Source organism: Palaemon carinicauda, chromosome 4 (genome assembly GCF_036898095.1).
Source record: "Palaemon carinicauda isolate YSFRI2023 chromosome 4, ASM3689809v2, whole genome shotgun sequence".
Lineage (NCBI taxonomy): Eukaryota > Metazoa > Arthropoda > Malacostraca > Decapoda > Palaemonidae > Palaemon > Palaemon carinicauda.
In genome coordinates, this window is record NC_090728.1 from 175,829,831 (window position 1) to 175,844,690 (window position 14,860).

At 38.8% G+C, this 14,860-nt stretch overlaps 1 protein-coding gene across 2 annotated transcripts in view; it reads right to left on the reverse strand.

Annotated features, from left to right (window-relative positions):
* Positions 1–10,853, reverse strand: part of LOC137640218 (uncharacterized) — a 146,013-nt gene extending 135,160 nt beyond the window's left edge. The window contains exon 1 of one of the 2 annotated variants that reach the window (XM_068372774.1): positions 10,303–10,853. In XM_068372774.1, the coding sequence (XP_068228875.1) occupies positions 10,303–10,316 (14 nt within the window). In that variant the 5' untranslated portion in view covers positions 10,317–10,853. The remainder of the gene's footprint in view (positions 1–10,302) is intronic. The other variant, XM_068372775.1, reaches the window with a different exon arrangement.
* Positions 10,854–14,860: the final 4,007 nt, after the last annotated feature.

A 14,860-nucleotide genomic window follows, 5' to 3' on the forward strand; every position in this document is an offset into this window, starting at 1 on the left:
TCCGGTGAAACATCTCCAAAAAAATCGAAAATCAACTTTGGAATTTGGGGACCCGGGTTGGAGGGTCATCGCTGGGATTCCATGTGAACGACGAACATCGCAGTTATGGTAACGGAACCACACTATTTTAGACTCCTAGGGTAGGGGTGGCTTCTCTCTCTCTCTCTCTCTCTCTCTCTCTCTCTCTCTCTCTCTCTCTCTCTCTCTCTCTCTCTCTCTCTCTTTTTATTTTTTTTTTCCCAATCCATAGATTATCATCATTATTTCCAACCAGTTTAACGAGCAAGACCACGAATTCATATCTGGATTTCTAGGATATTGAATTTCTCGTCTGAAGGATTTTTTTTTTTTTTTTCGATAGAAGGTGACCCTAATCGAAGTCTATATTATCCTGATCTGATCAAAATAACCTTCGCTTCTTCTTCTTGTTTTTTTTTTTTTTTTTTTTTTTTTTTTTTTTTTTTTTTTTTTTTTTTTTTTTTAAATAGATCTTGGATGAATCACCGCTTTTCTTTCGATGGTTTTCCGCTTGGGGTCTACGACTTATGTAAGTGCAAGACTTTGAATGTCGTCTAAATGAAAGTTTGATCTTCAGTTCAGCTTTTCCCTTATCATTTTTGTGGGTATTATAAAGATATTAGGCGTATGTAGTGAAAAGCGGAATATTTTAAAATCGAGGTTTTAACATGAATAGTTGATTATGTACATGCCTTGATATATATATATATATATATATATATATATATATATATATATATATATATATATATATATATATATATATATATATATATATAATGTGTACACACATACATACACTCACACACACACACACACACACACATATATATATATATATATATATATATATATATATATATATATATATATATATATATATATATATATATATATATATATATATATATATATACTGTATATGTGTGTGTGCGTGTGAGTTGGATGTATACTGTATGTAGTCTTATTCTTATAATTGCAGATATTTATATATTTGTGTTACCTAATTACGATATTGTACTGCTTTGCTAATGTACCGACAGTAACATTATTGTCAATTTTAATCACAATATATTTTGTTTTAAATTCACAGAGTTTATTCATGACGTACATTTCCCTTTTTACTTTGATGATAAAATCTTCGATGAAATAAGAGCGTTCCCTTAGCCTTCGATAATAATCTAATGGCTAACCCCGGAGCAAGAAATCGTGCTGGCATAAGGCTAGGGACGAGTACAATGGCCTCTCTGATAGCCATAACCAGTTCAATCTCGTTTGGCCTTCAGGGTCTAGCCTTGCGTTCAGATGCCAAATGGAATCTACCTGGTACTTCATGGTACTGAAATGTAAATTTAATTACAATTCGCTTCAGTAGAAGTTTCATGAGAATGTTCAATTTTGACCCACCGTGAAAAGATTGGTCTAGCCTTGGATGCCAAGGACTGGCTGTAGAACGAACTTTTTAATTCCACAGTCATGTAACCCTTTACTAAGTGTAGGCCATGAGTCCTTTTTACAGTTATCACTGTCTCTCAAAGTACGTTTCCTTCCGATACAGTGATATCTTGGGATTCCTGGCGTTACTGCTTTCATAAACTCGTCAGCTTTCCTTTCCTCCCCGGCTATTTTCCCTGTTGGAGCCTTTGGGTTTATAGCATCTTTCTTTTACAACTAGGGTTGTAGCTTAGCTAATAATAATAATAATAATAATAATAATAATAATAATATCGTCCTAGTCGTAATTCAGAAACGGTGTATGCTCATGCTTTACTACAAATCGCAATCATATTGTGCACCAGACGTGAGCATCCATAATGCTACTTAGTATGATATCGTTTAATGAGATTCTAAGTGTTTATACTCTCATTTGAAGCAAGAAAAGATACGTTGCATCGGCAATTGAAAATAGATACTACAATGAAGACCGGATTATATTTTTGTAATGAAAACAATTTAAGATTTACAACAGTGGCTAAAATTATGATAACAGATAGGATTTTGTCTAGATTCATTTATATATTTTATGATTCAGCTAATTTTCTCTTTTCATTTTTCCTTTTATATTCTGTTTATAAATATTCTGAACACTGATTTCTATTTTTTATTATTTTTTTTCTTCCATAATAACAACGACTACTCTAATAATGATGATGAGAATAATAATGATAACTAAAAGATACAGAAATAAGTGTATTGCAAATAAAACATACTCTTTGAAATATACATATTATTGCTATTACTAGTGTACGTGACCCGACAAAAATGACGGCTAAATATTTAGATAGATATGCACACACACGCAAATGTACCAGCATCTCACCAAGCTATGACTTCTCGCTCTCCCCCTAACCCGAAGGACGGCGAGAGCTGAGCAGGACCAATATATATATATATATATATATATATATATATATATATATATATATATATATATATATATGTATAAATATATACATATATATATATATATATATATATATATATATATGTATATATATATATATATATATATATATATATATATATATATATATATATATATATATATATATATATATATATATATATATATATATATAAAGCCAGACACTTACTCTATCATAAAGTGGAATTATTATTATCATTATTATTATTATTATCATTATTATTATTACTATTATTATTATTATTATTGTTATTATTATTATTATTATTATTATAGCATCCAAAGATCAGAATCCCACAAAAGAAAAAGAAAAAGAAATAATAATAAGAAATTAGAATGTACTTTATATGTTAAGTAAAAAGTAACAGAAGTCAATACTTAATTGTAATTAATGACAGTTATGAAATAAAATTAAACGTGTGTAATTTATAACAAATTATGGTAAGTATGATATTTATCAAATAAATGAAAAATAGAAAATGTGCTTAATTATGTCAATTTCAGGGAAACTGGAAATCGTGGCTTTTAGAGTTTTCATAAACGGTAGAAGCTTCAGCGCAGCCCTTAGATATAAGAACATAAGCTCTACGGGGTTTACTCGCCCGCTTTCATTACCATAACATAAACTCAAGCATACTGTATTTCCAAATAGCTTCTTCAATGCCTTTCCTTGTAGGTCGGAAATAGTTCGGAATGTTTGCGGAATTTATATGTGCTTTATATATTTCTTATTATAAAAGACATCCACGGGATTTTTTTCGCGTCAACCTACCTTTAATAGTTAGGTATAAAATTGAGTTGTTTCTTTGAGAAGTTTGTAGAAGTTTGATACATTGCAAGTCTGTGACCTTGAAATGATGGTCAAGATTAATATGAATTGTCTTTATTTTTCAATTATAAAGTCAATCAATAGTCACAACCTTTCCAATAAAGACAATAAGACCAAAAGATGAAAATTAAATAATAACAATAACAACAACAATAATAAAGGAATAAAAAAAATACTCAAACAACGACAAATGTTTCAGGACGCAGTCACTCTTATCACCTTAATCGTTGCAAAATGATGCTTCACGATCCACGAAAGTCCAAATTTACCTGTTTATCGAAGATTAACGTCATCCTCAGTCTTATCTCTCTATTAATGAGCAGTACAACGTCCATTGAGAATAGAGAAACGTCAATCAAAGTGCTCATGTGATGACAAAATTCCCAGTTAAAGGTTGCCAGAGAGATCCGCCTAGATGTAGACCTATGTGATGAATAGTTTAAGTTGAATTGTGTCATAAACAATGGGTAATTAACTTAGATGAATTATATAGTAAAATCCTTAAATATTTATTGCAAATTATACATACAGATGGAATATGTATTTAATTATCATCATATTTTTTTTTTTTTTTTGTAATGAGGAGGATAAGGTTGTCACTGTTTTCAAAATGAACGCGCGCTTAATTATACTTTGAATTAAAATAAGCAAATAATCCACAGGATGGAGTGCCCATATGTAAAAAATGAGAGTGAATGTATTAACATAGGTCTAAGAATGGATAAACCCCAACAAGTGAATAACCAGATAAAAATAAGCAACTGTAATGGAGCCAACAAGCGAGTTTTGCGAGAAGGTGAGACACAACCGACCTGGCTGTAAGAAATGGTATGCGGGCGACGGACTGCAACTCCTGGCAGTTATTGCGAGGTCGCTCTGGCCATTGCACGCTGATAGATGTGGATCTTTAAAGCAGGCATGAGACTAGAACTAAAGAGAATTTATATGTTCAGCTTTCCTTCTCTCAGCAGGCGATATACGTACCAAAGTTGTCCGAGAGATTATATTCACACATTTTCTTTTTCTAATTCTATAGCTTTTTGCTGGTACTGTTGTAACCCCCTCTCACCATGGTATGACTGCTCCATCTTCTCTTTTATCGATGGACGGGGAGACATGGGCGTGACCGGAAATTACACACATGCACACACACACACACACACACACACACACATATATATATATATATATATATATATATATATATATATATATATATATATATATATATATATATATATATATATATATATATATATATGAGCGCGCGCCGCGTGTGTGTAGCCATACACTTGCTCTTTATTACAAAGGGAGATTTTTATTTCCCAATTGCCATAATGGATCGTTCAGATTGGTAATTCCTTATGATTTGTTAATTGAATTAGTTAATCAGGGGATCAAGGCTTACTAGCTAAGTTGCTTGAGGGGAGAGAAAGTAACGATAATGGGATAGAATATCCATTCAACTGATGGGAGATTTCTTGATATTTATAAGTATCCACATCCTAAAAATGGCCCCCAATAACATCTAAAAACATATTTAGCAAATATGTATGTTACTGTACCAGGAAATATTATTGTCATCAAGATAAGTTGGCTAAAGCTTAAAGCTTCGAAGGCACAGGATAGCTTTCGGACTCATCTACCTGAAATAGTGTCAGCGGCAAAGAGTTGTGCCAAGCATAGCACGAGTACCAAGCGAGTCTTCGACAAGGTACCGCCCTGGGGGACCACCTCGCAGCATATCACTAACCTCCTCCAAGAAATTATTTCTCTTTCCGTTTGTACAACGAAGAACTAGATTTAACTTGAAGTCACTGTCGTAAAATTTTCTACCGAAATAACTTGATTATGAAAGTAAACCCTTCTGCTTTCTGGTGAATTATTTCGGATGTTCATTCGAAGTTCGAACCAGAACTTCTTCATTCCCGACCGGTCTGTACGTGGGACCCTTTTGAGGATCAGTCAGTAGAATTACAATTATTTTTCTTCTGAGCCTCATCTATGCAACCACTGAACCATGCATATTAAGAGGGTGCATTGTTGCAAAGTCATCTCCTGTCACCCAGTACTACAATCATTTCCCTTTCACTTGGTGCTTCATTCTTTATTTCACTTGCAGCTGTTGCTTCGCCATCTTTCACTATTGTCCGATACTTCATCGCCTTTGTTTTCATTTATTATCTGTATAGGTGTGATCTATAGATGTTAATAATAATAATAATAATAATAATAATAATAATAATAATAATAATAATAATAATAATAATAATAATGTGTGGTGGTGAGTTTTCTGAGAATACATACGAAGCAGTTGATGTTTTAACCGTTTACTAAACAGTTAAAGGATGTATGCAACCGTGACGGATATTCTGATTCTTTTGGAGACATCCTTATCAGAGTAAACTAATCACCAGTGAAATTTCAAATAAAGCCATATAAAATTCAGCACTAAAATGAGCAGAATTTGTAATTAGAAAAAAAAGTAAAACAAACTGGGTGTTTTAGCCTATAGGCAAATTCAAATGGCACCAAACCTTATTTTCATTGGCTCCTGTCAAACGAATCCTAGTCTTGATATATTATTATCCCACATCTGGTAACCTTCACTTGCGTCATCGTAACTTTATTTTTGGAATTTTCTCCTCTCGTCCGTGGGACTATGCAAACATTACGTTTTACAGATTAGAATAACATAAAAGGGATTTGAAATCTGAGGTTTCAATTTCTGCAATATTTTCTGAGCTGTGAGGATCTCTAGAAAATAAAGGTTTCATTCTCAAACTTGGGGTCATCTGCGTAGAAACTTGTTTTAGTAGATCTTTAGTTTTTGTTTATTTAAAAACACTGTTTGACAAACAGCTCTGAAACAACAGTTTATATTGTAAGTTTCAAAAAATTTTCATTGAAAAAAAAAAAAAAAAGACTCATTTGTGGACTGCCAAAATATCGATTACTTCAGAGACACTTTCTTGACCACCACCTATTATCATACTCCACAAGCACAAGCAAGAAACCATTCTAAAATGCGCGCATTCCTTGCTTGCAAGGCATTGTGAATGCAAACAAACATGCGCAATTTCGCCTCGCTCTGGGGTCGTGTACCCGGCTTAGACCTACTTGGCCAGAGAAAGATTTTCATAATGCTTGTGTGTATCTCACAGTAAGAACAATGTTCTCTTTTGTATGTTTAGTTACAGTATTTGATTACATGACCTGTTCATTAAGGCATATTTTACTCGTCTCTTAGAAATCTTTTCAAATATCTCTTTTATTTTCTTTTGTTTACGATGCTTGAAAGTAACAAAGCCATCTTTATTTTCTTCCCGTTATTTCGTCTTATCTGATCATTATTTTATGTTAGTAAGTAGAGATGTATAGCAGTAAAGGCATTACATTGTTAATTATGAATGAAGGGTTTATTGGTTGATGGAAAAGATAAAACAAGGGAATTTGATAAATTTATTGGACGGTTTAATCACAAGTATGTCTTGCTGGACTTGAAGGAAATTCTTCAAATAAGGCTTCAGTATTCCTGATATCATAATTAGCATCATCATCATCATAGTTATTACTAATGTTATTATCATTAAAACCAATAACATTTATTAGCCTCTCCACTTAAGCCAGACTTACTATATATAAGACGTAGCTAGTATCGTTTCCACCATTCCACTCCAGCCTGAGGAAGGGATACGGCACTCCCGAAACGCATAGCTGCTTACTGTATTATTATTATTATTATTATTATTATTATTATTATTATTATTATTATTATTATTATTATTATTATTATTATTATTCTCTGGCATTATTGTAATTCAATCAATTCCTTATTTCCTTTCCTCACTGTGCTATTTTCTCCCTTTTGGAGCCCTTAGACTTCTAGCGTCATGCTTATCCAACTAGGGTTGTAGCTTTGCTAATAATAGTAATAATAATAATAATAATAATAATAATAACCTCATGGCTTGGTGAGCAAACTTCTCTGGGATCAAATAACAAATGTTAGAACATAAAATAAAAACTTGAACTGCATCAAATCCATAACAAACAACAGGTTAATCGATCACTATGTAATAAGAGTATTTTACTACTACTACTACTACTACTACTACTACTACTACTACTACTACTACTTACTACTACTACTACTACTGATGATGATGAGATGATGATATTGGCGATGATAATAATAATATGATTTCAACAATAGTAATAATATTTTTTTTTTTTTTTTTTTTTTTACTAGAAAATCCTTTACGATGACAATATTGCCAGTCCTTGTTGCGTCAGGATCTGTTGATCGCAGAGCAGAAATCCCATGTCCACATATATAATTAAAGAAATTCTTATATTACACGAGCCTCTTCTCGTGACGAGAGACAGGTAATCTGACCCCGCAATGATCTTAATAAAGAAATAAAATTCACTAGATGGGATAAGAGAGAGAATATGGTTGGTCTCTTGAAGAGTAAATCATAAAATGGATAACACTGATATTTCTCTTTTACAATGTGCCCTTTTCAATCTTGATGTCCTCAGATTAAAGGGAAGGTAAATTTAAAGCATATTTAAATAATAAATAAAGATCGAAGAGAACGGGATGAAAAATTACAAGTAATAAAGACTGGGCATTTTAATGTGTTTTTCCTATTAGGTCTAGATAAGTGCATTATTTCATTGTGATTTAACTGTAAAATTTGGAGGTGTCTTTCACTAAAATGTGAATAAGTGGGAATTATTAATTTTATTCTAAATAAAAGGCTTTGTGAAATTTAAAGCATCTTTCCTTTTAACTCTAATGAAGATCATTTTTGATATGCCATTTCAACAAAATAAAAGGCGTCTGTGAAATCAGAAGTGTTTACTCCCAGTTGAAATCTGCCTCCTTGGATGCCAGAGCAAATCATCTGCTGCCAAAGATGAGGACCATTATGGTCACCACTTGAGATGCTCAGAATTGGTAGCGAAAAGGGACACTAGGAATGCTTAGACAAATATGTAGCCCACAACCTTTATTTCTGAAAGTTGAAATCAAAAGCCGAATTAAGAACAAAATCGCATGATGAATATAAGCTTACAAAGCACAAAGATTTGTTCTATTTAGAATATAAAAATCAAATATGAAATGAATACCAGACACGCAGGATTGCCAAGAGAGAGAGAGAGAGAGAGAGAGAGAGAGAGAGAGAGAGAGAGAGAGAGAGAGAGAGAGAGAGAGAGAGAGAGAGAGAGAGAGAGAGAGAGACGCTTCTCAAGCCATTCTTTCCAGATGTTTGTCGTTAAATTTTTCAGTACGTCATGACACTATTTTTCTTTTACTGTCGCTAATTTATTTTGAGTTAGATTTTTTTTTTTTTTTGTGAAAGCTAGTGAAAATAGAATAAATGCCACTAGCGTTGCCCTAAACAGCTAGAATCATCCTTTTCACACATTGATGTCCTCATATTTAAGCGTACTATCGACTGGATTTTTACAGCTAAGATAGAATAGAATGATAGTTATTCAACAGAAAATGAATAGCCAGGAGAATCAATTAAGAAAAAATAGATGCAAAATTAGAAAACGATAAGATAGAAACTAGAATAAAAAATAAACAATTTGGTTAGGAGCTCTAATAAGATATGGCAAATTATATATTATTATTATTACTATTATTATTATTATTATTATTATTATTACTATTATTATTATTATTATTATTATTATTATTATTATTATTATTATTATTATTATTATTATTGTTGTTGTTGTTGTTGTTGTTGTTGTTTTACTAATCGTTATTATTTTTGTTGTTAGGATTTAAATCCTTATTATTAGTATTATCATGATTTTTCAAAGGCAAATCCGAAAGAATACAATACCCACATGCGAAAGATACATAAAATATTTTAAAGAATTGTAGATAAAGATAGACAAAGATAAACCATCTGTAAAAGATAAATATAGCCTATGAATGTTGTTCCGAACAAAAAAAAAAAAGAAACAAAAATCTAGATGTAGTTTAATGCAAATATCAATACAACAACAATAACAATAACAAAAACAAATGCTACTTGTTTCTAGTCCACGGCAGGACAAAGGCCTCAGATATGTCTTTATTCACGTCTGGGGTTTGGCCAGTTTCATGATCAAGATGGCTACTGTGGATTGATGATGATGCAGACTTTTGTCTGATCGCTCACAGTAAACCAACATAGTATGGGTGGCCCTGACTAGTTCAGCTTTACTGATCCTGGCAATACACAAACCATTTCACTATGTTAAGGTATCCCCTCACAGAAAATAGCATTATAGCCTCTCTTATATTTGCAAGAGTCAATATTTATAACACTGATAAGGAAAAAGGGCCTCAGATTTGCAGTAGAGGGAATAAAAGACCTCTTGGACTGGCACCTCACCAAAACATAGATGTTGAAACTGTGGAACGAGTAGCACGCACTAATTACAAAGATGCTTGTGGAAGTGAAACCGTGACGTTAGAATCAAGACTTTGCTTGTATCAAGCTGGCGTCACATCAACAACGGTCATCGATGACAGAATCGAGACTACCTTACAAAATATATTTCGTAAAGTAACTGTTTCTGTATTTTATCTTTACCAACAGAAAACAAATTTCGAATTGAAATGCCTTTAAAACAAACGCACCTTTCAGGAAGCTCCCTCATCACAATCATACGAGACTGCCAAGAGAAAGGCCTCCCTGAGTCATTCTTTCCAGGTGTTTTTCCTTAAATATTTTCAGTTCATTGTGCCACTCTTTTCTTCTTACTGGCGCTAATGCATCCTAAATTTGTTGGTATCACTGATGCATGCAAACATTAAGCATGAATTTTTGCAAGGAATCATTTCTGGCAAAGCTTGTTATTGTTCACCCAGCATGGGTGCATATGAGTAGTTTTGATGTGATTTACTTTAGTATGCAAAAAAAAAAAAAAAAAAAAAAAAAAAAAAAACATGCGACAATATCAAAGCTAAAGATTCTTCTCTGGATATAATTATATTTCAAAGGCTTTTATCACTTACCAAAAAGATGACATTGTGTTGTTATCGCATCACCTGCAGTTGGGTTGTTCTTGAGACTTTTAAATTCCACTTTTGAATCCGACGTGTCTGATGTCTCTGCTACTATGTGATCTCAGACACTATAGCTCCTTATCAATACGTACTTTCTGCCATGAATATACAAGCTTCCTCTCTCTCTCTCTCTCCCTCCCTTTCTCTCTCCGTCTAAGCACACAGTATGGGTTGCATAAATACCCTTTGTTTAGATCCGTCGTTACTTCTGTGAAATGCAGTGTTAAGAGTCGACCACCTGAGAATCTGCAATGGTAGACAGTGTTGGTCATGCGGGGGAATGTGGTTAAATGGGGACCACTAGTCGAGGAGTGAATAATTAATCCATCAAATTAGGTGCCTCTGTAGTTAAAAGAAAAGAAGAAAGATAAGGGCAATCGCAAGAGAGGGTTTTTTTTTGGTGGGAGCTGATTAGGAAAGAAAAAAAAGTGAGGCCAATTGTAAAATGGGGGAGAGAGAGAGAGACACACGACTTTGACGACCACCACTACTACTCAACACTGTCGCCGGCGAAACCTTTCCTCCACCAGAAGCCGCACCAGCAGGGTATTTCTGGCGCCAGCCTCTGCCCACCTTGTATCTTCGCTCGCCCCCTTTCTTTTTATTCACTTTACTCCCTCACATATTTTTATTCATTTATTCATTTGCTGTTCTTTATCATCAAGGTTTAAGTCATTTGATACCTGCCTCTATTCTACCCGACAAACCCGACCCCCACGTCCCGTTGAATCCCTCTTCATCATCTATTCCCTGTTGCCATAATGTCTTTCTCGGCCGTTCGTGGACCAGGTCCATCTCACTTCCTGAACTCTGATATTTTCTTTCTGCCGAAGGAGAGTTTTTGGCAGCTAGGCTCTCTTGCCCCTTTGGTGCCCCCCCCCCCCCCCCCGCGCACTAAACCCCCCCCCCCCCTTTCCCCAACCAACGACTCTTGCTTGCCCTTCTCATGATATGACCAATATTATTATCAAGATCTAGACATATTTAGATCATTACGGCCTTTAAATACTATATATTTTACTTCGTGTTGACATGAATACTCGTAATGATATGCGTAAGAATATGCTTCTTATAATAATATGTACTCTGCTAATTTGATAATTGGCGATATTATAAAAGGGTCCTTTTCCTAAACCAGTCTCACCGATTATATTCTTGCCCTTTTTCTTTTTTCAGAAATTTCATGTAGTTTTCCATTTGTCTTTCCGATTCGTCTGGAGGGGAAAAAGTTATCTAGTGCATTTCAGGCATGAGAGAGAGAGAGAGAGAGAGAGAGAGAGAGAGAGAGAGAGAGAGAGAGAGAGAGAGAGAGAGAGAGAGAGAGAGAGAGAGAGACTTGTGTTGTCGGAAATCCTTTTGCTAAACCGTAAGCTAAGTAAACACTTTGGTCTCTCTTGCGATATAACCAATAAATACTTCAGTTTGCCATCACTAAACGTAAATGCCTTAGAATACGTCATTATTTGACTCTCCATATAAATCAAATATGAAACAAATATTTTATCTGTTGTATGCACCAAAAATTCAATGGTTTGACTAAATATCCTTTCTTATCTAGTGTAACTTCTGTATTTCTTGTGAATTCATTTAACTTAATCTTGGTATTTTATTGACATAGTGTCCAATAAATATATTTCCCATTATTATTATTATTATTATTATTATTATTATTATTATTATTATTATTATTATTATTATTATTATTATTATTATTATTCATAATGACAAAAACTATGAACTTACATAATAAATTTCCCGAAAATAGAGAGATCACTCAGGAAAAAGGATGGGGAAAACTTAAAATGGCAGAAACAACCCATTGAAGAAAGGGAATAAAGAAATAATAAAGCCTCTATATATGAGAAGTAATGAAGAGAAAAAATATAAAATATTTCAAGATCAGTAACAACGTTCAAATAGATCTGTCAAATAATTAATTGGTAGTAGGTTGATGTACTACCGCTAGAATATTTTTTTTTTAGATTATTGCTTGCCATATGCCCTTTGAGAGTCAATTTATCCCTGCTATATCAGGATCTGTGTCTAGTAGGCTACTGCCAATACTCCAAACTTTACGACAACTATATATGTAGATATATGTATATGCATATATATATATATATATATATATATATATATATATATATATATATATATATATATATATATATATATATATATATATATGTATGTATATATATATATATATATATATATATATATATATATATATATATATATATAAATACAGTATTTTTTAGATTTTTTAACGGGGAGCCCTACCCTTCCATCGGGAATGGATAGCCCCGCCCTGCCAGCAGGAAGAGTGGAGCCCCACCCTGCCAGCGGGAAGGAAGGGAGCCTGCCTCCTGCAAGCAGGAAGGGGGGAGACCCCTGCCAGCAGGAAGGGGGGAGCCCTGTTATGCCATGGGGAAGGGGGGAACACCACCATACCACCGGGAAGGGGGGAACCCCGCCCTACCAGTGGGAAGGGGGAGCCCTGGCCTGCCAGCAGGAAGGGGGCCCCCACCCTGCCAGCGGGAAGGGGGACCCCGCCCTGCCAGCGGGAAGGAGGAGCCCCCCTGCCAGCTGGAATGGGGAACTTCGCCCTGCCAGCGGAAAGGGGGGAGCCCCGCCCTGCCAGCGGAAAGGGGGGAGCCGCTACCTTCCAACCTTCCAACGGGAAGGGAGGAGCCCCGCTCTTCCAGCGGGAAAGGGAAGCCCCGCCCTTCCAGCGGGAAGGGGGGAGCCCTGACCTGACAGCGGGAAGGGCAGATCCCTGACCTGCCAGCGGAAGGGGGCAGCCCCACCCTGCCAGCGGGAAGTGGGGAGCCCCACCCTGCCAGCGGAGAGGGGGGACCCCGCCCTGCCATCGGGAATGGATAGCCCCGCCCTGCCAGCGGGAAGAGGGAGCACCGCCCTGACAGCGGGAAGGAAGGGAGCCTGCCTCCTGCAAGCAGGAAGGGGGGAGACCCCTGCCAGCAGGAAGGGGGGAGCCCTGTTATGCCATGGGGAAGGGGGGAACACCGCCATACCACCGGGAAGGGGGGAACCCCGCCCTACCAGTGGGAAGGGGGAGCCCTGGCCTGCCAGCAGGAAGGGGGGCCCCACCCTGCCAGCGGGAAGGGGGACCCCGCCCTGCCAGCGGGAAGGAGGAGCCCCCCTGCCAGCTGGAATGGGGAACTTCGCCCTGCCAGCGGAAAGGGGGGAGCCCCGCCCTGCCAGCGGAAAGGGGGGAGCCGCTACCTTCCAACCTTCCAACGGGAAGGGAGGAGCCCCGCTCTTCCAGCGGGAAAGGGAAGCCCCACCCTTCCAGCGGGAAGGGGGGAGCCCTGACCTGACAGCGGGAAGGGCAGATCCCTGACCTGCCAGCGGAAGGGGGCAGCCCCACCCTGCCAGCGGGAAGTGGGGAGCCCCACCCTGCCAGCGGAGAGGGGGGACCCCGCCCTGCCAACGGGAAAGAGGGAGCCCTGCCCTGCCAGCGGGAAGAGGGAGCCCCGCCTTCCAGCGGGAAGGGGGAAGCCCTGCCCTGCCAGCAGAAAGGGGGGAGCCCCTACCTTCGAACCTTCCAGCGGGAAGGGGGAGCCCCTACCTTCCAACCTTCCAGCGGGAAGGGAGGAACCCCGCTCTTCCAGTGGGAAAGGGGAGCCCCGCCCTTCTAGCGGGAAGGGCAGAGCCCTGCCCTGCCAGCGGGAAGGGGGCAGCCCCACCCTGCCAGCGGGAAGGGGCAGCCCCACCCTGCCGGCGGGAAGGGAGGAGCCCCGCCCTGCCAGCGGGAAGCGGGGAGCTCCACCCTGCCAGCGAAGAGGGGGGACCCCGCCCTGCCAACGGGAAAGAGGGAGCCCCGCCCTGCCAGCGGTAAGAGGAAGCCCCGCCCTGCCCGCGGGAAGAGGGAGCCCAGTCTTGCCAGCTGGAAAGGGGGTGCCCCACCCTGCCAGCGGGAAGAGGGGAGTCCCACCCTGACAGCAGGAAGGCGGGAACCCCGCCCTACCAGCGAGAAGGGGGGAGCCCCGCCCTGCCAGCGGGAAGGGGGGAGGCCTACCCTACCAGCAGGAAGGGGGGAGGCCCACCCTGCCAGCGGGAAGGGGGGAGCCCCGCCTTGCCAGCGGGAAGGGGGGAGGCCCACCCAGCCAGCAGGAAGGAGGGAGGCCCGCCCAACCAGTGGGAAGGGGGAAGCCCCGCCTTGCCAGTGGGAAGGGGGGAGCCCCGCCCTTCCAGTGGGAAGGGGGAGGCCCACCCTGCCAGCAGGAAAGGGGGAGGCCCACCCTGCCAGCGGGAAGGGCGGAGCCCTGCCCTGCCAGCGGGAGGGGGCAGCCCCACCCTGCCAGCGGGAAGGGGGCAGCACCACCCTACCAGCGGGAAGGGGGACCCCGCCCTGCCAGCGGGAAGGAGGAGCCCCCTGCCAGCTGGAATGGGGAACTTCGCCCTGCCAGCGGAAAGGGGGGAGCCCCGCCCTGCCAGCGGAAAGGGGGGAGCCCCGCCCTGCCAGCGGAAAGGGGGGAGCCGC